We start from the raw sequence: 25995 nt of genomic DNA on the forward strand, positions 1-25995 counted from the left end.
CATTTTGCAAGCATATTGTTAATTTATATTTCTATAATATCTCTGCAATGTTACATTGCAATTTGCAATATTGCAACATTGCAGTAATATTGCTTCAATCTTTTGTGCTGTATGGGAAACAAAATGATAAGATTGCTTTAAAAAACTTTTGTAAAAATGGACGAAAATTATGTCGCCTTATAATAGTCTACCAATCAGCATTCAGATTTTTCATTCTGTTTATATGTGCTACCTTGAAGCAAATAGAAGAATATACTACAGTCTATATACAAGATCAGATTAATTGGCATTTTTATTTCTTTCACGGTATTGTGCAACGGAAAGCGACAATTATCTCTTATTTCTCTACCTATTCCTATATTTCCTATCGCTATTCTTATCACTATTGCCTCGCATTGCGTTATAGGGCTTAAGTGCTTTTAAAATCGGCGCACGCGCGAGCGCGCAAAAAGACGCGTTTGCGAACGCACAGTCAAATGAGCAACGCTGCGATTGGCCGATACGTTTCCCACGCTTGCCATTGGTTAATTTCGCGCAACGCTCTCGGTAACGTCCCGCCAGCGGCCAGCTGTTGGAGTTACGTTTGTTTGAAATCAAACGGCAACCGTGACTCGTTGGTTGCTGAGTGCGCCCGAATTTCCCGCAATTTCTGTCATGCCCGACCAGTTGTAGAGACGTTCGGGAGCATCTACGTTTCGTCGCGGAACGCGAAGAAACCGGGACGGACGCGCGCACGTTGTTATTTATCACAGTCTTTTATTGTTACCCGGTGTCTCGTCCCGGCGGTGGAGTTCCACGATCCCATACACGTTGTTGACTGAATTTCGTGCGTGAGGGATATCATCGCGCGAGTTACGGCGATAATGGCTACAATCAGGATACACCAGGAGGATCAGGAGAATCGCATTACCGGCGATTTGCGCGGACGCGGGAAGGAAAATCTCGCCGCCGCCGCCACCGCCGCTGCTGCCGTAAGCACACAAACACAAGTGTTGCACCAGGCGAAACGCGCCGTCCTCGGAGTTCTGCACAACAATTGCCCTCGGAACGGGACGAAGCCTGTACGTAAAGCCATTACTCATCTTTCTCACTTTGCTCTCCTCGAAACCGCGATAAACATCGCGAGCTACGTTTCTGACATATGCCGTTCGCGCCTTAACACTGGAAAGATTCCATCTCGATGCTGTTATGAATTGAAATTAATATTGTAGATTAATAAAGATTTATTAGTTGCAATCTTCATAATTATTTTTCTCTGATGGATCTCTTTGTTGCGATTATAGAGATTAAGTTAGCTTCTCTTTACCTATTACAGTTTAATTTAGCATATAAGGTGAGTTTTTGTACTTTTACTCTGTAAAAGTTTGTATATTATGAATTAAAAAACTTGGCTTAGTTGATTATTTTTCGAGGAGAGTCAAGTATTACATTGAACATTTATTATTGTTAAATGATTTGCAGCAGAAAGTTAAGTGTCAGAAATTCACATGTGTTATAGAATTTCTTCTGTCTTTCTTTTTTAGCAGGAGATCTACAAAGATGAGAAGTATGTCAAATCTAAACCATTTATACCTATGCAATCAGAGTCTTTCAAAATTTATGAAGAAGACTTTTATAAGAAAGAGGAACCAACTTTCAAAATTTACGAGGATAAATTAGAAGAAGAGACATCTGTCGCCCTTAGAAACTCAAAGGAGAACAAGGAAGTAAAAGAAACAATAGCGAAATCTGAGAAAGAACAGCCAAGATTAGAAATATGCACTATAGATAGCACTTCTACTTATGCGTTTTGTAATAAGATCGAAGAAGTCGATCAAAAAAAGAAGGATGATATCTTATTGAAAGATAGTCCCATGTCCCTGGGAATGTCATTGGAGAAATCTCTCACATATAGCAGTTCTTCCAACGAAGAGTATAGACTCAGAAGAGAATGTAATAAGGAATTGAGAATTAATATCTTTGATGTAGATGAATATAGAGCTGATATATACAATTATTTACGAACATCAGAGGTATACGCTTGTTTTTATTCTATATTAATTTGTATAAATTAATATTAAACGAGATATTTACCTGGAAAACCTGAAATTTTCAGGGGATTTCTTTTCTATTCTTGGAAATCAGGGATTTTCATGAAATTTTATCATGACTCGGAAATTTTTGAAATTTTACATTTTAAATTTAAATTCTTTTTCTAAAAACTTTCTTTGAATCTTTTTTTTTAATAAATGCAAAATGACAATCGGTTAGCAATAAATATGGCATCCATATATTCATGTATACTCTTACATATCTCACAGGTTTTGTCTAAAAAAAAAATCAGATTGACAGTAGAAGACATTACTCAAAATAGAGTAGTTCACTGATATCACATTATAATGCTCTTTCATTACGTATGGCTCTAATTGTAGAAAATGATAAGATGTAGTCTGTTATTGTAAAACTATATTTATTGTGGAATCTCTGTCCTTTATTAATTGTCAATACTTCATGTTGCACACCAATTTCACTCCTTTATTTGAAAGTTACATTAAAAAATTCTCTAATCTTGGAATTTTGAACAAAAATATCTAGAAATAATCCAGAAATTTTCGAGGAATTTTTACAAAATCTCTATAAATACTCTATTAAAGTAAATTGATTTAACTTTAAATAAAGATTTAATTTTTAATACACACATGATTGGGTCATTGATATCCTGTACTTTTTCTTTGAAAAACTAAGATTATCAAGTTATAACATTTATATATAATTTTTTTAAATACACAACCGTACAAATTACTTTCTAAAGCTGTTAAAATATATGTAAAAATAATTTTTATATGTTTGTTAAAGTGTTGAAAATTAATTTGAAATACAAATGATCCATTGTGTGCAGTAAAGGAAAATCATTGTGTGTATTAAGAGTTAATAGAAATTTAATATTAAGTTAATAATGTTTAATCTAAATACATTTTTCATATATATATATTTTTCATTTAAATATTTTTTATTATGAAAAGAATAACTTTTATTCTATGTCTAGAGAAAAAAATTTTTGGAAAACTTTTATTTATTTCAATATTAAAATTTCTATTATCTTTTTTCAGTCACTACATAGACCAAAGCCTGGTTATATGAAGAAACAACCTGATATTACGTATTCAATGAGATCTATATTGATAGATTGGCTTGTAGAGGTAGCTGAAGAATATCGATTACAGGACGAGACGCTTTACTTGGCCATTTCATATATTGATCGCTTTTTATCGTACATGAGTGTTGTAAGATCAAAATTACAACTTGTTGGGACTGCCGCTATGTTTATTGCAGCGTGAGTTTATTTTGAATAATCATACTTTGTCAAAATCTGTATACGACAATTCTTATTGAACATAAACTGCTTGACACTTTAATTTTTTAATGAAATTTTTATTTTATAAAAATATAATGTATTTATATCTAATAGGAAATACGAGGAGATTTATCCTCCCGATGTAGGAGAATTTGTATATATCACGGATGATACATATTCAAAAACACAAGTGATAAAAATGGAAAATTTGATATTGAGAGTTTTATCGTTTGATTTAACTGTACCGACACATGTCACATTTCTTATGGAATACTGTATCAGCAACAACTTATCGGATAAAATTAAATTTTTGGCAATGGTAAGTTTTAATGAGTGAATATAAATAATTTGGATATTTAATGTGTTGCTATATTTTCTGAAATTTCTTAGGGATATATGTATAATTTTTAAAAAATAACTGAAATTAGAAATTTACATTTTTCGTACAAAAAAAATGTTATATACGTATGTAAATATACAATATTTCAATAACTCAATATTCATATTTAATAATACTGCTGTATAGTTTAAATGAAAATTTTATAATTTTTTATCTTAATTATTTTTTTTAAACATATAAACTTGTTGAAATAGTATTTTATCCAGGTTCTACATCTGCCAAACTTTTTGTATTATTTTCAAATACAATAAGAAAAATTTGTAGTTTTTTTCATAATTTTTTCATTTTTTATTGAAAATGTATGTAACATTCTTAATTTTTAAGAAGTTTCACACATATTTTGTTATTTTAGTACTTATGTGAGTTGTCAATGCTGGAGGGAGACCCATATTTACAATATTTGCCCAGTCACTTGGCTGCGTCCGCGATAGCACTAGCGCGGCATACGTTTCGTGAAGAGATTTGGCCACACGAATTGGAACTGTCAACTGGATACAATTTGAAAACTCTTAAAGAATGTATTGCGTATTTGAACAGAACCTTCTCCAATGCTCCTAACTTTCAGCAAACGGCAATACAGGAGAAGTATAGAAGCAGCAAGTAAGTACAAATATTAAAACCTATATATATAATAGATTAACACACATAGTATAATCCGTTGATATATCCTATAATTAAATGCATAGAATAACATATATCTTTTTTATGTGTGTGAGATCTCGCAGATGTATTTTATATGATAGATTATAGATAGATTATGTTTGAAAATTTTAATGAAATAATTTTTCCTTAGATACGGTCATGTATCTATGCTGTTGCCTCGTAGTACCGAGGCGGTATCGTGCGAGGACGAAGATGAAGAAGGAAACGCTTAGTAAAAAATATTATCAGACACAGGATTAAAATAATTTTTTTCTGTGTCTTTACGTTAATAATTGAATAACGAACCTCCCGAAACAGCTCTACATACACTGAAAATGGAGGAGGGGATCAGGGCAAGACTTGATCTGCCATTCTGGCAAAATGGGAGAAAAATCATATGATTTATTTCTTTTTGTTGGCTTGTTGCAGTCGGGTCGGTACATTTTGCGAGAGCAAATTGGTACCTGACTCTCCTACCTTCATCGCACATTATCTTGTATCATCGTCTTCTTATTAAGTCATGGCCTAACAAAAATTTTCATAATTTAGAGTTTCTTCATATCGATGTGAAACTCTAGCCAAAAAGAAAAAGAGGGAGAAAGACAAACAAGACATTATCTAGAAATTGTATTTTTATAAGTACTTTTTAGAGGATTAAAACAAACGCGATACATGCAAACGGCTAAAAATTCGATTGCAAGTAAACCGTTCCAATAATAAGAATCGTAAGCAAAGCGATTTTATATTTATTATTATCGTTTTACCATTAGGCGTGTGCCATTTAACGGTAAAAACGACATATTCTGTTTGAGATATCCCAGAGAAATTAATTTGCAATTAATTATTTCGATCAATTTTTCAGTCCTTGTACAGTTATTTATTTACAACATTCTAGGTACCATAATATCAAATGCGTAGTTTGTTTTATTAGAAGTAAGGTGTATCTTTTATATATATATATCCCTGTATTACATTATATACAAGAATATTAGATTATACGCTGTGCAAGATTACATTGTCAATTCTTTCCTGGCACAAATCGTTTTGAATTTTTCTTTCAAGAACACGCGTGCCTTTTTTTTACAACCAGTCGTTCATAGTGTGTGAATGTAAATGAATCGCACATTCGCAGTAATTAATATACATTCATTTCAATGACGCACATTTTCAATCGTATTGACGTGCAATATTGCACAGCATAAATTACCGCACTTTAACATAGCGCAAAATACCTAAGTGTTCATCAAATCTAATATGCATGAAAATATGTTCATATGAGAAATTTAAATACAGATATAAAAAAATGTTATGGAATCATATATCGTTACATGATTACACGTTCAGTTCTATATTAATTGTAAATTTTATGATCTGCTCCACAAAGTTTAATATAGCTGACGTGGCATGAGGACTAGAATTTTTCCAAAGATTACTGTTGATGAACTAAAAAAATATAACTAGCTTCCGAGATGGGCCAAGCATAAAATAAAAATTGTTACCGCTTCTTACATACATTGAAAATTACAAATAACGTAAAAAATGTTATTTAACTCCGAAATAAATGTTTGTTAAAATTAAAACTAAATCTCGAAAAGCAATCCTTTCAGAAAAATCTTTAAACCAAAATTCTATCTATTAAGATTTTTCTCTAGTGTACTCGAGAGTTCAAAACGTGATATATGCGAATGTTTTTTATATTATATTTTCATATATATCTGACGTAGTGCGTTCTAAACCACGTTTAAATATTATATTCGGAACCGTTTCGACGTAATACAAAATCGTTGTATCAAACGTTCCGTAGCGAATTTATAGATGAAAGCATGACATTAATATAACAATTGTAAATAATGCCCAAAGATCATTCTTTTTACGAAGGTCTTGGAAGGACACTTTATGAAGGAATAAAGATGAAGAATGAAACACAAAACACAGTAATATTTTTTTCTTCACTTTTGTATTAAAAATGCTTCAACAGTACCCAAAAATTTATCCATAGAGCAACGTGCGTTTCTCGGAAAAGAATTCAAACAACCTCTCTGTCAGCGCATTATAAAAACGTAACAAGTAGTATAAAATGAAGCAATTAAAAATTGATAATTAGTGTCGAGAGCGAGAGCAATTATTACATACTTATGATTAAAACCTTATAGCAGAAGTATAATGAGGCGCACATTCTATTCATCATCAACGGCGATATAGGGAAGATTGGTACGTATAATTTCTTTTGTTAAATGTTTTTTTTTGTATCACTGGTATGTTGAAGAGTTCTATGCTTGATCTGGAATAGGAGATATGATATGATTAGATGATTGATACGAAGAACAGGGATTACATTTGGAGCCACAAGGTGCAGGATTATCTAGGCAGTTATCGGTCAGAGATGTCGTTAGTGTGTTGTTGCATACTGTAACGCACGAACGATTTTTTTTTCTTTTTTCATTACGGCACAATTAATGTAATTCTACTGTTGTTTACACTCATTGGGATCATCGCCTTGTTTCCCACCTGAAGGCGCATTAACAGGAGAAGATGCTTCCTCTTCCTCATCCTCCTCGTCTTCATCATCATCTCCTTCATCCTCATCCTCGTAATCCTCGTCTTCATCATCTAAACCTTCGCCTGAAAATTTAAATTTGTCTCATAATGAAAATATTCGTGAAAATAAACATAAGAATATATTAACTACAGATATACTTCGAAATTTAAATGTTGATCAAACTTATATGTCGCATGTTAAGTTTTTTAATAAAAAAAAATTGTTGCGCCATATCCATTATGTTCACAATAAAAAATTGTATATATAATCATGAACGTTACCTGTATAGTAAAGTACAGCTCTAGGAACTATGCGTTCTCTAATATAATGGCCTAATTCAAAATCGCTGGTTAGTAAAGCTTGAGTATCATCATCCATATCAGCTTCCGAGTCTTCTGGCACTGAAAATGTTTAAAGCAAAATTAAATTGCAAGTCAAATATGTTTTTTTTAGTTCTACACAAAAAACTAAAAGATAGATATATTACTTACCAATTGGTGGACTAAAGAAATTAAAGAAGGAATCATTTTGAACAGTTTTCGTCACGGTACGCATGGATCCTCGAGATTTATGCTTCTGATTTTTCTTAATAGTTTTAATTGTAACATTCTTGCCTTTTTTCCAATCAATTACGCAACCCTATGAGAAAATTCTCGCATTTAGTATCGTAATTATTTGGAAATTAATTAGATCAAGTAAAAACTTTACTTTGCATTTATATATCTCCGGTCCTTCGAAGCTGAATGGATCATTCTTATCTGGAGTACATTTCATGATATATTCTTTAGTGAGTATTGCGTTCGAAAAATATTCGTTGGGCGTAAAATAGAATTCGAGAATAAATCCCTAAAAAAATATTAATTTAAATCAAACTCCTTTTTTAATTGTTAATTATATCACTTTGTTCCACAACTTACCATTGGATTCGATGGCAGAAATTTTACTTTGATATCATGTAGATGCTTCAAAATCGGTTCGTCGTGTTCCTGAACCATTTCGGATAGCGTACTTACATTCTTAAATATTGTTAACCAGAAATCGGGGATGCCTTTAGTATCATCCTCATTTTCCGTTCTAAAATACATTATACAAATTAATATGCAATAATTAATTGCATGTTTAACAAATCGTATCTAATCTTAGATATATGTAAGCAGATAGATACATATTAATAAAAAAAAAAAACATACGTTTCCTTTGTTTCGGCAGAATCCTCAATCTTTGCCTTCTCTTTCATATAATTATTTAGCGTTTCTTCATCATCATCGCTGTCCCAAACGCATTGTTCATCGGTTGGTTCATAAGCACCCGATATTATCTCACACCGCTTCTCGTATAAAGGCGCACACATTTTATAGTATTCACATTCCAAGGCATGGACCTCCTCATAAAATTTAGCCTCAATGTTAGTGGTAACGAGTTGCAATTGTTTCAATGCCTTGATCCTGCGTTTAACGGGAGCAGGAAGAGACTGCATTTGCTAAAAATATAATTGGACTTGTGAAACTTTGATACAATCAAATATATTTTGATATTTTATATTTTATTAAGCTTTACTAAATATTTCCGTTTCTTTTTAATTTAATAAAACAAGCAAATTTATTGATAGAGCGCAAATCAATGGTGATGAAAAAACATTAATATAAAATTTTATTTAAATTGGGAGAAGTTACGGATGACATTCACTATTCAATGAGATGCGTAATAAACATATAAGATGTATTCATTCAGTTAAAAATTTTCAGTCAAATGGGATGTAAAAGCAAACAAGCATCGGGGGGAAAGCATGCGGATCAGAAAAAGATTTTTGCAATACTATTATAAAAATGATACGCGCACGCGTTTAACAATTTATGTAATTCCAATATATATATATATATATATATATATATATATATATATATATATATTTGTATACAGTTGACCGAATGAAGACTGAACATAATATTGCAATACCTCTAATCCTGCTGCAGTAATACCATCTCGAAGAGCAGCTAACACATCAGGTCTACGTAAAATTTTGCGATGGTTATCGTCTTCGTCTTCAACGGATTCTGTACCGCTAGCATTGGCGGCGCGTTCCGGATCGGTTGTCATATTACTACAATTCAAATGTGTCGCTATATCAATTCACCTCAATTATCTATTATTCTAATCTAAAAGTTTCTTAGCGTTCACAGCTATAAACTTGATTTTTAAAGCCGTAAACTTGGTAACATCAAACTGTCTTCAATCTGCTCGAATTTTACGTAGACTGAGAATTACATGTATTTATATATCTGTACACTACTATACAATACATGGTAACTCGATCACTAAAGCAGTGCTAACATTTATACTAATATACATTGCTAAATATGTATAAATAAAAAGGCAAGCGACTAATTTTGAGCAGATCTCTAATAACTTGTTTTTGCAACATAATTCAGAAATAAGTAAGTAAAAAAGCGTGTAAGTAGCTCGATTATTACAATGAGTAGCAGGAGAAATTTCTAGAAGCCTGTTCTTTTTTAGCTAAACTTTTGCACAGATCATCTTTCTTCTTTTTCTGTTCCAGAGAAAAGAAGAAAAAGATAAACTGGTGTAAAAGTTCAACCACAAAAAAAACAAGCCTGATGTAACATAAATTCTTTTACTATCATAGAGGACAACTCAATAAAATCTTGATTTAGATTCCTAACGAATACAAATTATTTCATATCGCTTAAAGAACAAAACACTTGGTCAAAAAAAAGTTTCAACAACTTGGCTACAAAGTATTGTTTTAGGAAATAACTTAATAAACTTAGGAAATCGATTAAATTTCTCAGACACAAAAATGTACAATGTGACATGATGCTTGCGTAAAATAACGTGCCAGATTCACGGGACTCGCATAAGACGTATGTGATGGAATAAAAGGAGCATTCGGACAACCATAGCCTCAAGTCACGTTGATTTTGTGCTAAAAATTAAGCGAGCGGCACACGACGCATATCTTCTCACTTGCATTACAATAAATTACTAAAATTGCCCAGAATACATAATTTCCAGCAATTCACCGCAAGCAAGAAAATGTGCAGTGTGCCGCTGGTTTTACACGCTCAAATTTTTATGAACCCCTTGATCAAGTGAATCGGTCTGCGCGCGAACTTGAGAATCGAATGGAAGATTATTCCAGACTTTCAGTTGCAAGATGAGGGCTGACGAGAGCACAGACGAGATTGGATGCGCGTGGCGAGAGCGTCGGCGAGGTGCGAGACGACACGTTGAATGACATTGAGAGGACGAGACTAAAGGCAACTAAGGGCGCCAAGATTCGCGCCTCGCGACGCTCGGTTCTATGGGAGAATTCGGCCGGGAATGGCTCGATAGGAACGTGCACGTGGCACGAGGGCAACGAGGTCATCCGACGTGGGATGACGGACGTGAAGGAGGACGAAACGTGGGGAACAAAGTGCGCGTGCGAGGAACGTCACGGCGAGGTACGTCGCGACGTGATGCGAATAATTTCTGCCTCCGCGGCGTCGCGGCCAGATTCCGTATTCCCGATTAACGGGTCCTACCTTCGTATCACGAAGTCGAGATCCGCGTGTGAGATAGGTGAAAACCAAACCTGATGAAACCAGGAAATGAACAACGGATTGCAACGGACGACAACGAACCGGTCGCTGCTGCCTGCTACCTCTTTAATGACGGTTGGGTCGCGGGTAAATGCGCGATACGAAGAGGGATGAACGGCGGTTGAGAATCGCGATCAATCGCGATCTCTCGATTCTCTGTTCAAGTACTCGAAACTCGAAACGCAGGAGTCGATAGGCCTGTTCTTTTTGACTAAACTTTTGCACCAGTGCATCTTTCTACTTTTTCTTTCCTCCTGAAGAGAAAAGGAAAAAATATGAATTAGTGTAAAAGTTCAGCTAAAAAGAACAGTCCTGATGTGTTCCGTTGCGCTCAATAACTGAAATAAGCGTATAAATTAGAGCAACTTCAATTAAACTCCAATTGATGATCAATTAATCTGTATTACAATTATACAAATATTTGTATTATTTTATTAACACGAATAGAATTATTAAGTTTATTTAATTTATTTGGAAAAAAAGATTCGAAATTGTCTTTACGAGAAAAGAAGGAAAGATGAAAACACATAAAGGTTACAAAGCTTGAAAGAAAAGAATAAAATATTACAGAGATTGAGAATTAAAAATATCAAAATACATTTAAAAAATCGATAATATTTAAAGCATTAAATTTATTCGCGTTGCTTGAAATTTTCAAAAATTTTTTCTGCATTGAAAAGAGAAGGAAATAAAGATTCTGAATACCAAAAATGTAAGCAACACGACTAGACTTATTAAAATATCAGAAATATCTTAAATTGAGAAATATGAAAAAATCATATTATATTATAAAATATTTTTTGCAATTTTTTTACATTTTATGGTTTAAAATTTCTAATTTCAAGAAGTTTTTTTTTTGTTGAAGATTATTGCGTTTGGAGAGACGCTATTAGCGCTATTTGTGACATTTTATCCTTGTTTTACGTCTAATAAACAACGAAGATAAAGGGTACGGTCAACGCGATGCTGCAAATGCTTTGCAGCGGTTTTTAATTGGACAGTTTGTAAAATTTTTTCTTCTAATTGATCCATCATATGCTTTTAAAGCATTTGTAGCGAGACTTTGACCATACTAACAGAAGCGTTAATAGCGTTTTCCCAAACGCACCATATATAGGCAAAAGATATGTAAAGCCATTTCTAACGTCGCCATTGGGCGGGAGAAGCAGCCGCTTGATGGAAACGCAATCTAAGGCTACTTTTTTGTGCTGACAGTACATTTTCACGAGCCGCTCAAATCGGCTGTTTCAGCGACAAAAACGATCAAAATTGACGCTTGATATTTTTATCAATTTTGACCACGTAATCTTTTTTGTCTGAAACGGCTGGTTGGAGCGGGTCGTGAAAACGTACCTTGATGCTTCGAATGATGCTTGGTATTCGTTAATTTGATCACGTGATCGTTTTTGTTTGACTCTCGAATCGAGCGTCGAGCGTCAGCATGAAAATGTAGCCCAAGTATTCCGAAATTCAAATTCGTCGTCCGGTGCGACGTCTATATCAATCTCGCGCCGGGTGCGCCGTGACGTTGGCACGAAAATAACGCAGTCTCGGCGCAGCGTAGCATTCATATGTATTCGTGTCAATTTTCGTTCGCTGTGGTTATGTCTTGTGACGAGATCCGAGACTCAGGTGACCGTGATCATATCATTTTTTTCCTTTCCGGTGCGCAACAAGAATCGTCACCATCGTCACGGTCGTTCCTACTCGTCGCGTGTTAAATCTACTTTTCCCCTTTCCCTCTATCTCTTTCCTTCTCTCTTATTCTCCCCCGCTGAGCTATTTTCACACGCGCGCGTTTTCGGAAGGGGGGGGGGGCGACTACCCCGGACAGTGAAATATGTGTGTTCGTGCAACGCGATAACACTCGGAAAAATATGTCAGCGGGCATCACGGATCCGAACGGGACTGTCACGCGAGTGGAACACACACACGATGGCTACCTCATCGATGAAGTCGACTATATCAACCTGTCGGACCTGCAGTTCGATGATGACGACGACGTTTGGTGGGTGTCGCTCGCCCGTTGATGACCCTTTAATCGGCCCGCACCTCCTTGGAATATGCTCACCATATTTGTCTTTAATTCCGCCCCTACTCCATTTTTCTACTCGGGATACGAATAAAAACAATAAGAATAATGAGCATAATAAATAACAGTACGTTTTGAATTGGGAGCATGTGTTGTTTGTAGATGAAGTTTCATTTAATTGATAGATTTCTGCATTTTTCTTTATGTGGTTTAATATATATTGCTCTTGAGTCAATTTTAATTATATGTATTTAAGAATTATTTGTATATTAGTCTAATTAGTTTATTGTGGCCTGTAAGTTTCTAAAATAATTTGGAAACGTAGAAGATAAAACTTTTACCAGAATTGTATATTTTAAGATTACATTTCACATGGAATATTTATGTATTGTTTATACTAAATTTATACAAATCTTTTTTATATAGACAATATAGTAATGTAAATTATATGAAATTTTATGACATAATATAGAAAAGAAGTAATTAGGTTTTATGATTGTTAATATAATCTGACTCCAATATTGGTAAATATAATATATAAATGAGATAAAAGCTTTATGAAATCCAGTGTAACGACAAAAAACAAAAAGCTTCAATGATCTATACATTATTTATGCAAATTACACATAAAACATATGACGAATTCAGGTACTTACAGGTATTATACTAGATTAGTATATATTTAAGAGCTACTTATACATAAAATTAGTAAAGTTAAATGTAAAAGCATATGAATACTTAAATTAAATATCCAATATTGACATGTTATTTTACAAAATAATACATATATTATTTCATTGTTAAAGTTATTTATATTATATTCCTGCATTTAGATAAAACTTTATATAAAACAGCCTTTAATGTGTATTAATTTAGTGTAGTACAAATGGTCGAATTTTCTTCAATAGAGTACATAATTTACACTATATTACGTAAATGTAGAATATCAAGAGATATAGTAGTATTTCGATTATATTTTACTCATAAATTTTACACACAATTCTGATTTTTATATTTATTAAAGGAAAGGACAAATGAGTCAAGTGCAATTAGTAGGGCGCAAATTAGATTTATTTTTATCTAGAAAATGTACAACAAACTGTGATTACATATTTTTTAAAATAAGAATAGACTCAATTTGCGCTTGTGTCTTGCTCTGTGCACCTTTCGCTTAATTAATTTTGAGAAAATTGATTAATATATTTTTATTTTCTAATATAATGAAATATTAAATATTCTTTTTTGTTACATTTCAATGTTAATGAATTAACTTAACTAAATTAATTTCGATTTAATCGTTAATTTAAGATTGTTTTTTCTTAGGTTATATATGCCTCTGCAATGCTCAACTGGATCTACAATTCAGGATATATATGTCTGGCTGAAGACAGAACCGGAATTGGATGTTCGAAGTACAAAACATGATAATATCACATTAATTTATCCGCTAAATATTCTCAGCTTTATTTACAGTCTTATAATCCAAGTATTACTTGCTATTGCTATTAAATTTAATATGTATATTTAGATAACAAAAAATGCATCGACACGAGAACATTCACGAGATCTAAGAAACGATCAGCTCGAATGAGCTTTGAATCGATTTTCGAGGGACTACCGCCTTCTACAACAGATGTACAGAAACTGCAAGATATAGATATTACATACACAGAAAATGTAGGTTGTTCAACCGTCTTATATATATTCTATGTAAATATTTAATATTAAAGTATGATTTTTATATATATAAAAGGATTTTCCTTATATTTAAAATAAATAGCTTATATGATCTGATAGTATAAATAAAGTTCCCGGATTGTAATAATAAAAAATAGATATTTCAGATAACAAATTGTAATATGTTATCTTTTAAAGTAGTCCATCAATATATATATGTCTTTGATACAAAATCTTAATTTTTTAAAATCTGTTGAAATGCTATTCATTTATCACATTTTACTGAATGTCTTCGATAGCTGTTAAGATGTCTTGAAAATATTTATCTTTCATAATATTTTTGAGCTTTTGGAATAATATGAAATCAATCCAAATGTCGGCAAAAACGATGATTCTTTTCGGCGATATCGCGTAGCGATATGGTTATGTAATTTTCTTGACCAAGAAAGAGGTTGAGATTAACCACGCATCTTATTTGCTGGAACTAGCTCTTTCGAATTTCATACTGTTCTTAAAGCTCAAAAGCATGAAAAATAAACATTTTTAAGACATCGATGATAATCAAAGAAATACGAGACGAGTATAAAGAGACGAGTACTCTAATAGCATTCTAAATATAGACAAAAAATATTGGAAGCTTTGTATTAAAGATGTGGAGTGTATTGGTATCATAGAAGACTACAGAAAATAACATAACATTTTGTTATTGGAAATGTTTGTGTTTTTTTAGCACTGCAGTCTGGAAACTTTATTGCCTATATATTTTATAAAATTAATTATGAATATTTTTCTGTTGTACAATACTAATTAATTATATATTAATTAAAATTTATAATACATTATTATATTAAATGTATGAAATTTGATTTTGTATCATTATGTAGGTGGAAAAATATTTACCTGCAATAATTAGAGATAAAGAATCTGTGCCACCGATCTTGAAGCCGTCCACCAAAACGGTTTTAAATATGTTATCCGACGAAATCTCAGTAACATCAGGGCAGGAAAGCATGGAAGCTTTCTTAAACATGTCACAATCCAAAGGAATAGATTCATTTATAAATTTAGGAGAACCCGAGTTCAGTGATATGTTGATGAACATATCACAGCCTTCTATTTTGAGTGCATCTGTTATCACAAACGAGTCCATATTTATTAAAAACAACATATCAGTAATAAATAAAAACATGGCTCAAAACAGCGACATGGAAAAAAGCTCAAACTCTGACGATATTAATAATGAAACATATGTGATGCAAAACTCTGACAAAACAATTACACCGGACAAAATTTATTGCACAAATAATCTAAGCAACACCTGCAAAGAATTTCTTCAACTCGATAAAGTCTTGAACGAGACGTATAATGCAGCTGCTCTTAGTGGAACATCAGCAAGATCGAGTCTCGACAAACAAGAGACCACTTTGTCTTCCACTTTTGTAACCGAACCTAATGCTAATTTCGTGCAATTACAAAATGAAGCAAGTAATGGCATTGAATTACTAGATACTACATATCTATCTTCAGCAAAAGGCGTTAAGAGACTAAATTCGCCAGTATCGATTGTTAACGATGTACATACGTACATACCTACAACGCGCGTAAATAAAGCAGATTTGAATGTAACATGTGACATTCTGCCAGATAAAATCGAATCCGTAGCGCTTTTCACGCGTGAGACACTTGCGAAGGAGAGCGCTTTAGATATGTCTTTTAACGTGCCTGTGTATAACCAATCCACGCCAATGAATCCAAGTATGCCGAATGCAACATCGAAATTCGTTATGAAACATTTGGACCAGCCGCAACCAGTTGTGCATCCCACGTTAAAAGCTCCCACGTCATTAAGACGAGAATTGCTGGCAGAGATTCAACGAAGTGGCGAACGCAAGCTGGATTCCACGTACAATCATATTCCTAGCGATCATCCTAATTTGAGAGACACCAAGGAAAATGTTCATATAGGCTATAATGAAAATGAGACTGACGGTTCTTCGACGAACAAATACTACACGTACAAAAAGTCTGCGTTTACCAGGATGACCAGTCAGTATACAAGTCAGAATGAAATGACTGTAACCGCTCAAAAGGAATTGCCAATGGACCAACGTAAATTTTACACTTTTACAAAGAAAAATAACCCCATCGGAAGAACTAATAATATCGCTAGTGAGAACGTCGAGACGCATCCAAGCATGGATAGCACGTTTTGTAAACCCCATCTTCCGAAAATACAGCAGAAAAGAAACGTACCGAGGGCGTTGTCAAAATTGCCACAGTTCCTGCAGAAATCCAATCCCAATCTTGTATCGAGTTCGCTAAAGAATGTCAGCGGTGTGCCTATTGTTCGTACAAGCATATCCAGTATAGGATACATCAAGGGCTCGCAATCCAATATTAAGCAAAACATCACAAAGAAGTCGCAGCTGCCGAGCAAGTTACATCCGTATGGCAAGATGAAGAGCGGCTCCGAGCAACGGCTGCTCGAGGCCAATGTGAATACGAATAATCAGTTTCCGATGAAAGATGTGATTGCTGGCTCGACAGAGAGCATAGAGAGCACCCACAGCGTTCACAGCGCACCCGACCTGGATGATAGACTTAGTACATGCTCTGACAGCAGTAATCATAATTCGTGTAGCAAACAAACAATGAATATTGAGCAATTACATCAATTAGTGCGAATGCAGGAAGAGAGTAAGTGTTGTAAATTACTATCTACAAAATATAAAATAACTTTCATATGAACATTTTAAAGATATCGTTGAAAAATCGCTAATTCTAAATTTGTATTTTCAGGTTTAAAGCAAGATTTATCACCCAAACCGAACAGACAAGTTTTAGAGAACACGTGGATCGCAGAGAAAAAGGATTTGCCTTCCCCAATTTTGAAAAACGGTGTTCAACACAATGAGATTGATGAACATTTACTAAATAATGATTTAAGTATGAAAAGTAGCTCTCCGATAATCAGTCCTACTGGGTCTAGTCACGCATTAAATGATGGTAATTAGATAATTGTTTTCTAAATTAAATTAAAATGAATAGTTTAACTTGAAATAAATTAAATAAAAAATATATGTGTGCATCTTTTAAGGAAATGCCGAAGGTAACATAGTAAAAACCAAGGATGAAATTGTAGTAGTTGAAAAGACAGAAGTATGTATTACTTTGTGTAAACACTTACTGTGACATGAAATCAAAATTTAAATATTCAACAATAATAACTAATCAAACTTATTCATTATTTCTTCAAGTTTGCTACTTACTATTAGAAGAATTAGGAACAAATTATTACACATCTAATATATGAAGGAATTGTAATTCTATTGACTTGTAGAGTCCGAATCAAGTAGTGCCTAAAACTGAGAATAAGACTCGGTTGAGACAGCCGACCAACTGGAGCACCGGAAGCAAACCAGCTACTGTGATAAGCGGAATTCCTAGACCCGCCTCGCGTATACCGGCTCTCAGATTTGTTCGACCGAATGCGAAAACCACTCAAATCGATTTGAGAAAAGGATGCACGTGAAATTTCGAATGATAAAAGCAAGCAAAGAAAAACAGGGACTTACAAATATTTAGTTTAATCACTAATGTGACGATTAACGGGGATTTTCAGTTCTAAGGTAGTAACGATAAAGTTTCTCGAAGCTGATAAAAATTCAGTATTATTGAGCTTCCAAGTTGGATGATACAAGGGGATTATTATTAATATTTGCGTGTTATTTGTTTGTATTTGTAAAATTAGTAATAATATCGTCTCACGTTATCACTCCTATTTATATATATATAGGATATGCATTTTTTTACAATTTGAAGCATAATTATCTTGCTTTGATAAGGATTGAAAATATTTATACTTATACAAACTTGTAAAATATTTTAGGAGTTTGTCTCTATTGATTGATTACTAAATAATATATAAGAAAACGCGATTTAGTTCGCAGATAAGATTTCGTTCAAGTCGTAAATTTTATCGTTGCCAAAACCAAGATTTCAAGATGTAGATTGTATTGGTGTTGTTTGTAATTTCTATATAATGTAGAAATTTAAATTTTCGTTCGGTATTTTATATGAAAAGCCGAAAAGAAAGGAGTTATTTTTTACATAATAGTCTATACAAACAATGACAATAAATCTAAAATCTTTGTACATAAGAATAATATATATACTGTTTTTTTTATAGAGAAATTGTTCAAATATTTTCTATTAAATAATAAATGACAGATCAGTCGACAAATTATAGAAAAAAATGCACATGAAAAGAAAAGACTGCAAGTGATGATTCACATTTTTGCGAGCAAAATTTAGTTTTCATCTCCTCTCATCTCCGTCCTATTGTATCTCTGCTGTCTTTTCCATAAAATTGCTCGTCATGTTTTGTCAAATCATCTGAGACATATCATAGTGCTTACATATAATAAAAAAAAAATTATAAAAGATTGATACAATGATTATATTAGGTGTTGGAATTAATTCGTAGCGTTTTACAAGTGATGGGAAGTACTTTCATTAATGTATTTTTTAATGCTCATGTGAAATAAATAACATTCTTTCATTTAAAAACGCTACGAATTAATTCCAACACCTAATATATATATATAAAAATTGATCGATCTGTACGTTCATATCAGGTGTTCGGTACTTGTTCAAATATTGAAATACTGAAATATATTAAACATCAATTTGACACATTTTTTAAATAAAAAAATAAATAAATAAAATAAAAACCGAAAATATTCTGTGATTTCACATATTGTCGTATCGCGTACAGATACATATACATTTTGTATAGAAAGTTTTTTTGATACACATTGATAGTACTAAAATCGAAAATATGGAGTTGCACTTCAACTTCTTGTAGATTCCACGTTCTGCTCAATGAATGCAGTTAGGTCATACGCTTTGCTTCATTTACTAAGAAAACTTGCAAACTTCTAATTTAACTTGGACATTCTAAAGAATTGTCAATTACAGCATATCATAGCGCAAAACATATTAAACATAACAATATAAATAATATTTGTTTATTAAAAAAGAGATATTGTAAGATTTTTTTTCGAATGAGTTATATTCCTTCTGTAATTAAATTGCAGAAAAATATTTAATTCTACATTATTAATATTTATTCTCTATAGGAGAATTACGCAAATAAGATTCTATCGAATGAATTATATATTTCTATAATTGCAGAAATATTTAATTAAATTCTACATAATTCTATATATATTTATTTTCTATGACAGAATAGCAAATTAATTTTAATTACAAGCCAGGAGTGAAATAATGTATGCCTATTGTAAATAATAAAACGAATAAGTGTGATCGTCGTATCATGATCTTTATTTATATCGATAAGTGCTAGACCTTAAGTGCCTTTATTGTATTAATCGAGATACAAACAGCGGTTTTTTTATACATGAAAATACAAAAATTAAGAAAATGCGCTCATTAATCTATCAATATTTACTGCCCAAATAATGCTGAAAATATTTAATGTTATTATCTTTTTTTATAAATCTTGTAATAATAAATAATATAATATACATGTTATTATGTATCTTCATTCGTTTCTATTCTGTTAGAACCAAACGCGATGCACTCCTTTTTCTAAAACTGTAATTTTAATCTTTTGTTTTGTATATATTTCGCATTTAAAAACATTTTTCAGCATTTAATAAACAATATTTAACCCTCAATTACAGCAACGTACCTAAAGCGAAAATTTTTGGACGATTGTACAATTTATACAATTGGTACTGAAGGTTCTAAATTGTAGGTAAAAAAATTTAAAAACCCTCTATCAATCGCCGTGGTTTACTTGCATTGTGTACTTCAAACAGTCTTAGATTTTGTAAACACGTAATTTTCGTAACTATAGTTGGAGTTAAATATAGAATCAAAATATTACTTTCTTTTTAATTTTGTATGATAAACTAATGCATCGCTTTAGTAAAAATACACTTTAGTATGGTTTTCTGATGCTTTTTTTTTATAAAATAAGAATGAATAACTTATTACGCTACATAATATGTACCAAATTGTGATCGGTACTATAAAAGACTAGATATATACTCCTCGATTACACTGACAAATAAACATATATAAAATCGAATGTGCAAAATGCTTTTTGTTGTCGAACAAATATTTCCGATTAGTTACATAGGAAAAATGTAAATAAGAACATTTCTGTAATAGTGATGCAAACCTAAAAAATATAGACAATACACATCTAATAGTGATAATAAATGTGCATTTCGTTATACATGAATTAGTATAGGATGAAAACTGCATATATTTAAAATATTATTGTGAAAAATTGGAATGTGAAAGTATTTCATGATGTAAATAACAAAAAAATACAATGACGGATATAAACACGACGGATATAGCGACATAACACAGGTACCTATTTTTTAAATATTATTGCAATAAATATGTTCTATTAATCGCTAAACATTATTACATTAAGAGCTATCTTAATAATTAATACTCGGATGATTAGGCAATAACTATGTATCAGAGACTACCTAATCATCTGATGCTTGTCAAATATTTAAATAATCGATTTGTTTATAAAAAACTGGGAAACTTTCAGCAAAATGCTTTGGTCGTTTTCTTACACGTCTCTGCTTAACTTAAATAATACACACAAAATATAAATATGTGGACATAAATATGTGAACACATATACATTAAATTAAACTCACATCTTGAATGGTTTTTTAAAGATGTGTTTGTAATTTAGTAATAATTATTAAAATAATTGTAGATTAAAATATTCAATGATTTTCGATTAATCAAAAAATCCAAGTTTCTTATATTCCGAATGAATTTGTCACCGGAAAAAGTTTAATAGAAGATGTGCTCGATATATTTCTGATTAATAGTGTGTGCTGCATATATTCAATCTTTTAGTAATAGTGAAAATTGCACATCTCCATATGATGATAAAATAAATGATTGTATGATTTACATAGAGTCACTTATATTCTACCATAATATCCTACTATGACGGAATCTGTTAATACAGATTATTATTAAATGTCATATAAATTAAGAAATATATATAAGCTTTCTTGAAATATATGTGAAATACATGTAAAACGAGCTGCGAGTCTTTTTGATGTTCGTTTTTTGATAATTAATGTGCACATAAATTAACAAAATATTTTAAATTAACGGACATTTTAGATTTTTGCTTTAGTGATCTTTTTAATAATGAATGATCTTTTTCATTTCCTTCAATGAAAATAACAGAGGGCAAATGTAAATATTATTTTTTTTATAACAGTGTAAATATTATACCAAGGCACTGTAAAATCAGATACTTATGGCTCATTATTTATGAATATATTATGAATGCTCTGCATTATATATGAATTATTCATAAAAATATATCAAATATTTAACATGTGCAAATGTATACTGCATTAGTTTTTCTGAATTACTGGCCAAGGAATTCACACCATTTCATAAACAGCAATAATTATTCTATTTCGTCAATCAACTGTAAATAATGAAAATAGTCAAAATACAACGTGCCGTATTTTAAGTATAACGCTATCGAGATTTTTTTATCGCAGACTCAACATCTTTATATCATGAATAATATTGAAGTCGTCGTTCTGCATTATACACATTTAATATAGAAATAGACTCGTTACGAAGTATGAAAAGTGAACACACATTTAGAGCGATTCTTTTTTCACGTTTTATCTTATAAAACGCATGATTCGTTACGCCATATTCAACACCATTTTCAGATATTTGGTAATCTACTGATTGTCCATTAGAAAGTTAATGATTTAGATATAGTAACTCGTGGACAAGTATATACTTAACTGACAATTCGATCGATAGCATTCAGCCGCATTGTTATTCACACGCCAATTTACTGTCGAAACTACTCAGAGCGATGGCGAAGGCCTGCACTGTACAAAGAGGAAATCGATAATCCATCGTAAAAACATCTTCTGCGACACGTCCAAACTGCATTACGACGTAGTCCACTAAAAAAAATTAATTAAAATAAATTCTTTAAAATTATTCTGAAAAATGCCATAGACATTACATCATATACATTATATGTAAAGTAAAAAATATATTCAGCTTCGTCTTACCATCGCTGTCATGGACTACTTGGAAATTTTTTACAGATGCTTGAGTTACTCGACCATGAAAGTTAAGCACATAGGACTGCGTATCATCGTTCCATACGGGAGTTTTATTATGTAGCTCTATCAAATTATCCATTTGTTTTAATTTCCATCGTTCTAGAAGTATAAACAAGATATAATAAGTTAAATAAATTAAATATATTACGAGGTCTAATATAAATATTAATTTAGTTTTATCTCTTGCTGTTTCAACTGCACTATTATATAATTATGTAATTTTTGTTAGTAATTTTGAATAATTATACAATCATATAATTTTAAATTCTAATATATATGAAATATATATTATTAGGTGTTGGAATTAATTCGTAGCGTTTTACAAGTGATGGGAAGTACTTTCATTAATGTATTTTTTAATGCTCATGTGAAATAAATAACATTCTTTCATTAAAAACGCTACGAATTAATTCCAACACCTAATACTAAAATATATATTACTTCATTTCACAGAATACTTTTACAGGCACATAATTGTAAAATATATTTTGACATTTTATCAACTTATATATTATATTAATATTACAATTATTATTACCAAGCAAAGTTTCTGATTCAACTCGCGGGCATATCTCCACTCGTTTTTGGTCGGGTGTCATACCCGGTATAATAACTGTCATTTTACGAGGGCCTTTAAAACCTAAAACATTTGTATCATACACCACTGCGGCTAATTCCTGTCGTGGATTGAAACGCTCGTCGCGTTTATCGTCCTTCATCAACGAGTATCCGTTGTCGTAAATTGTGAATTGTGTCCCCAGAAGATTCGATCGGAGTTTACCGACGTAAGATTCTCCTCCTCTCGAGAGATCTGTGGGATCGGTTGAAATCAAGTAATTGCTCGTTGCACTTTTTTTTCTTTTTCGGCCAGCCAGTAAGAAAATCTGTAAATGCAATCGACATACTTGTAGAAGACGAACTGTGAAATTAAACGAATACAAACATACCTTTTTCCCATAATCACGCTCTAGATGCAAGAAATAAGTCGGATAAAGTCCACGGTCCATACCTTTTCGATCGCGTGTTATTCTACATTTGTAATGCATTTTTTTATTTGCGGGTTGTAATACAAACTGTTCAATATTGCCTTCTACGTTCCCTTCCAATTCTGGACTCTATGAAATAATATCAAGGCAGTAATTATTATTTAATATTCGTAAATCACAAATAAAATATTTATATAACAAAACATATATATAATTAGAATATATATGATACTTACGGAAGAATTGTCTCTACTAATAAGAGTATTAGCTCCTTCCGATGGAGCCACTCGAAGTGGTGAAGAACATGGCAGAGATTCTGAAGGCGAATGTAAATCTATAGGTGACGATTCCTCATCGGCACAATCAGTGCTTTGGGAACCTTCATATAAGCTTCTATCGTTGACCACTGCTACAAAAAATATTAATACTTAAATATTAATGTAATTAATTTTAAACAAATAAAATTATATATATATATATATATATATATATATATATATAATTATAATTGAATCAAGAAAATATCTCAAATTATTTTTGTATTAATGATATGATGTTCATAAAATACTGGAAGACATCTACTATTTTTATAATAGTACATACATATATAGATATATATTTTACTTTTAAAAATAACGAATTTACCATTAATTGTTCCTTCACTGGTTTTTCTTATATCTTCTGTATAAGGTCCCATTTCAGTATTTGCTTGAAACATAGCATATTGTAATGGACCATCATATGCTGGAAATATATTAAAATATCTTTATTAATAAATTACATATACGATATTATATATATATATATATATATATATATATATATATATATATAATAAATATTATATTATAAATTATATATTATAAATATTATACATCTAAATATGCAATATTATAAATCTATAATATTATGCTGGATTACAATTGTATTAGTCATTGATAATTATAGAATTATTCTATTTTAACACTACCATGAAGTTCCTTGTTTGGATTCATCCATTTATTCGAATGACTTGTAAGCTGTGCGCTAGATACATTGGATGCTTGTACCATTCCACTAGCACCAGTTTGTCTCTTTTGTTTCATCTTCTGCGCAATCAATTGCCTCTATATCAATTAACAGACAACGTAAATAAATTATAACAAAGTGTCATTTATTAATTCAAAACTATAGATAAAAAACTATTAACTCAATTTAAAAAATATTTGTCCAAATAATAAATTAAAGTTAATAATTCATGATTTGCAGTAAAATAATGCTAACTTTCAATTTTAGTTTCAACTTTAAGTTCATAAATATTTCTCATTTATTTCGGATAAGCATCATCTATCACTCCACAGAGCCTAATTATTGTCATTTTTCATATAAAAGAGAATGAATATTGTGATCAGCTCTGAAGGATTAAATATTGCATGATATTTCAGTGTTAGTATATCTACTAATACTATGACCTTGCTCCCATAAATAGGAAAGAATTCGAACTAAAGTTGCCTATTATTAGCTGATAAATGTCATGTTACAAGCTCAAGCATTCATTAATTATTCATCCAAACAGTGAGAGATATAGCTTGGATTTGTGTTTCTGGCTGCTTGCATGTTTAATATAATACATCATCAGAGACCAATTTCTTTTGGATTTCTCATAAATTAATCTTTTGAGAATATTGCAAGTTACAACTCTTCAAGTAAAATAAGTAGTTACATCGTATGAGAAGCACAAGGTTACATGCTCCGAAATTTACGTATGGCAAATTAAAAGTCTCGGTCCATCTACTACGCATAAGATCGCACCTGTTGTTCCAGCTTCTGCTGTCGCAAGTCGAGTGATGTCATTTTGCACGAAATCGGTTTATCAGGCGATGATCGACAAAGATGTGCAGCCACAAACCGCTGACAAACCAGCTTTGTTTACGCCAAACACACTCGTTCACCTATGGTACCTAGGCAACCGTTCGAGCTTCTTCGTAGCTTTCACGGCTTTTATGGCGGACTCGCAAAGTCGCAAAGCTGAAGAATGGCGCCCGATTAAAAAGGGTCTCAGACGCACATATCCCACAAGAGAATATAACCAATTGATCCCTTTGATTTTAATTTTGGATATATTGGTCATATGGACAATAATAAGAGGTATGTTTTTCCTTTATACATATTGCATATGTTAAGAGAGTGAAAATTTCCCTTTGAAAAAATTAAAAATTTTGAATATTTTTGAAACTATGAGAGACAGAAAGAAATATTATAAATAAAAATTGAATGATTTCAAGAACATTTCAAGAGTATTTATAATAATCATTACAAAGAAATTTATTTTAATGGAAAATTTTTTTATAAAAATAAATTTTAAAAATTTGTTTTTAATTACAATTATAAAATACTTTTGAAATCATTTAACTTTTATTTTTAATTTTTTTTTTCTATCTCTTATAGTTTTGGTGATATTTTACTTTGAAAGAAAAAAGGTCAATTTTTTAAAGGATATGGTTACTCTTTTAACATATAACCTACCATGTATAAAAAAATCATCTTTTATTTTTGTCGGCTGATGTGATTAACTAAACTGGGATGACACCTGATTGGACAGAGTTTGATTAGACACGAGCCAT

General features: G+C 31.6%; 4 protein-coding genes across 11 annotated transcripts; 2 read left to right on the plus strand and 2 right to left on the minus strand.

Annotated features, from left to right (window-relative positions):
- The first annotated feature begins 543 nt into the window (after window positions 1-543).
- On the plus strand, window positions 544-4967 carry CycA (cyclin A). 2 transcript variants are annotated; one of them, XM_011060243.2, is made up of 6 exons: window positions 544-1061; window positions 1524-2012; window positions 3090-3313; window positions 3449-3653; window positions 4087-4334; window positions 4528-4967. In XM_011060243.2, the coding sequence occupies exons 1-6, from the start codon at window positions 864-866 to the stop codon at window positions 4607-4609; spliced, it is 1446 nt and encodes a 481-aa protein (XP_011058545.1). In that variant the 5' UTR covers window positions 544-863; the 3' UTR covers window positions 4610-4967. The 2 variants fall into 2 exon arrangements, with proteins under 2 accessions (XP_011058545.1, XP_011058546.1); XM_011060244.2 differs by having other exon boundaries at window positions 1527-2012.
- Window positions 4968-6386: 1419 nt separating this feature from the next.
- Window positions 6387-10618, minus strand: Nap1 (Nucleosome assembly protein 1). Of its 4 annotated transcripts, XM_011060241.2 has the most exons (9): window positions 10461-10618; window positions 8872-9016; window positions 8106-8395; window positions 7833-7989; window positions 7624-7761; window positions 7407-7554; window positions 7197-7316; window positions 6885-6998; window positions 6387-6657 (listed from the first exon to the last, which is right to left on the minus strand). In XM_011060241.2, exons 2-9 carry the CDS (start codon window positions 9010-9012, stop codon window positions 6647-6649), a joined length of 1119 nt encoding a protein of 372 aa, XP_011058543.1. In that variant the 5' UTR covers window positions 9013-9016; window positions 10461-10618; the 3' UTR covers window positions 6387-6646. The 4 variants fall into 4 exon arrangements, with proteins under 4 accessions (XP_011058543.1, XP_011058542.1, XP_087267124.1 ...); XM_011060240.2 differs by having other exon boundaries at window positions 6387-6998; window positions 10461-10617; XM_087410998.1 differs by having other exon boundaries at window positions 6387-6998; window positions 10511-10603.
- A 1353-nt stretch (window positions 10619-11971) lies between these two features.
- On the plus strand, window positions 11972-19554 carry LOC105148476 (hypothetical protein). 2 transcript variants are annotated; one of them, XM_011060239.2, is made up of 7 exons: window positions 11972-12525; window positions 13873-13961; window positions 14078-14226; window positions 15111-16923; window positions 17026-17232; window positions 17324-17385; window positions 17567-19554. In XM_011060239.2, the coding sequence occupies exons 1-7, from the start codon at window positions 12395-12397 to the stop codon at window positions 17756-17758; spliced, it is 2643 nt and encodes an 880-aa protein (XP_011058541.1). In that variant the 5' UTR covers window positions 11972-12394; the 3' UTR covers window positions 17759-19554. The 2 variants fall into 2 exon arrangements, with proteins under 2 accessions (XP_011058541.1, XP_087267104.1); XM_087410978.1 differs by lacking the exon at window positions 11972-12525 and adding an exon at window positions 12532-12676.
- On the minus strand, window positions 19550-25361 carry ktub (Tub domain-containing protein ktub). Of its 3 annotated transcripts, none has more exons than XM_087410980.1 (8): window positions 25184-25361; window positions 24363-24498; window positions 24038-24136; window positions 23629-23798; window positions 23354-23521; window positions 22945-23290; window positions 22353-22505; window positions 19550-22241 (listed from the first exon to the last, which is right to left on the minus strand). In XM_087410980.1, the coding sequence occupies exons 1-8, from the start codon at window positions 25223-25225 to the stop codon at window positions 22108-22110; spliced, it is 1248 nt and encodes a 415-aa protein (XP_087267106.1). In that variant the 5' UTR covers window positions 25226-25361; the 3' UTR covers window positions 19550-22107. The 3 variants fall into 3 exon arrangements, with proteins under 3 accessions (XP_087267106.1, XP_087267105.1, XP_087267107.1); XM_087410979.1 differs by having other exon boundaries at window positions 23629-23801; window positions 25184-25360; XM_087410981.1 differs by lacking the exon at window positions 25184-25361 and adding an exon at window positions 24656-25110 and having other exon boundaries at window positions 23629-23801.
- Between the last annotated feature and the right edge of the window lie 634 nt (window positions 25362-25995).

This window comes from Acromyrmex echinatior, chromosome 11, assembly GCF_024713525.1.
Source record: "Acromyrmex echinatior isolate Ae372 chromosome 11, ASM2471352v2, whole genome shotgun sequence".
Classification (NCBI taxonomy): domain Eukaryota; kingdom Metazoa; phylum Arthropoda; class Insecta; order Hymenoptera; family Formicidae; genus Acromyrmex; species Acromyrmex echinatior.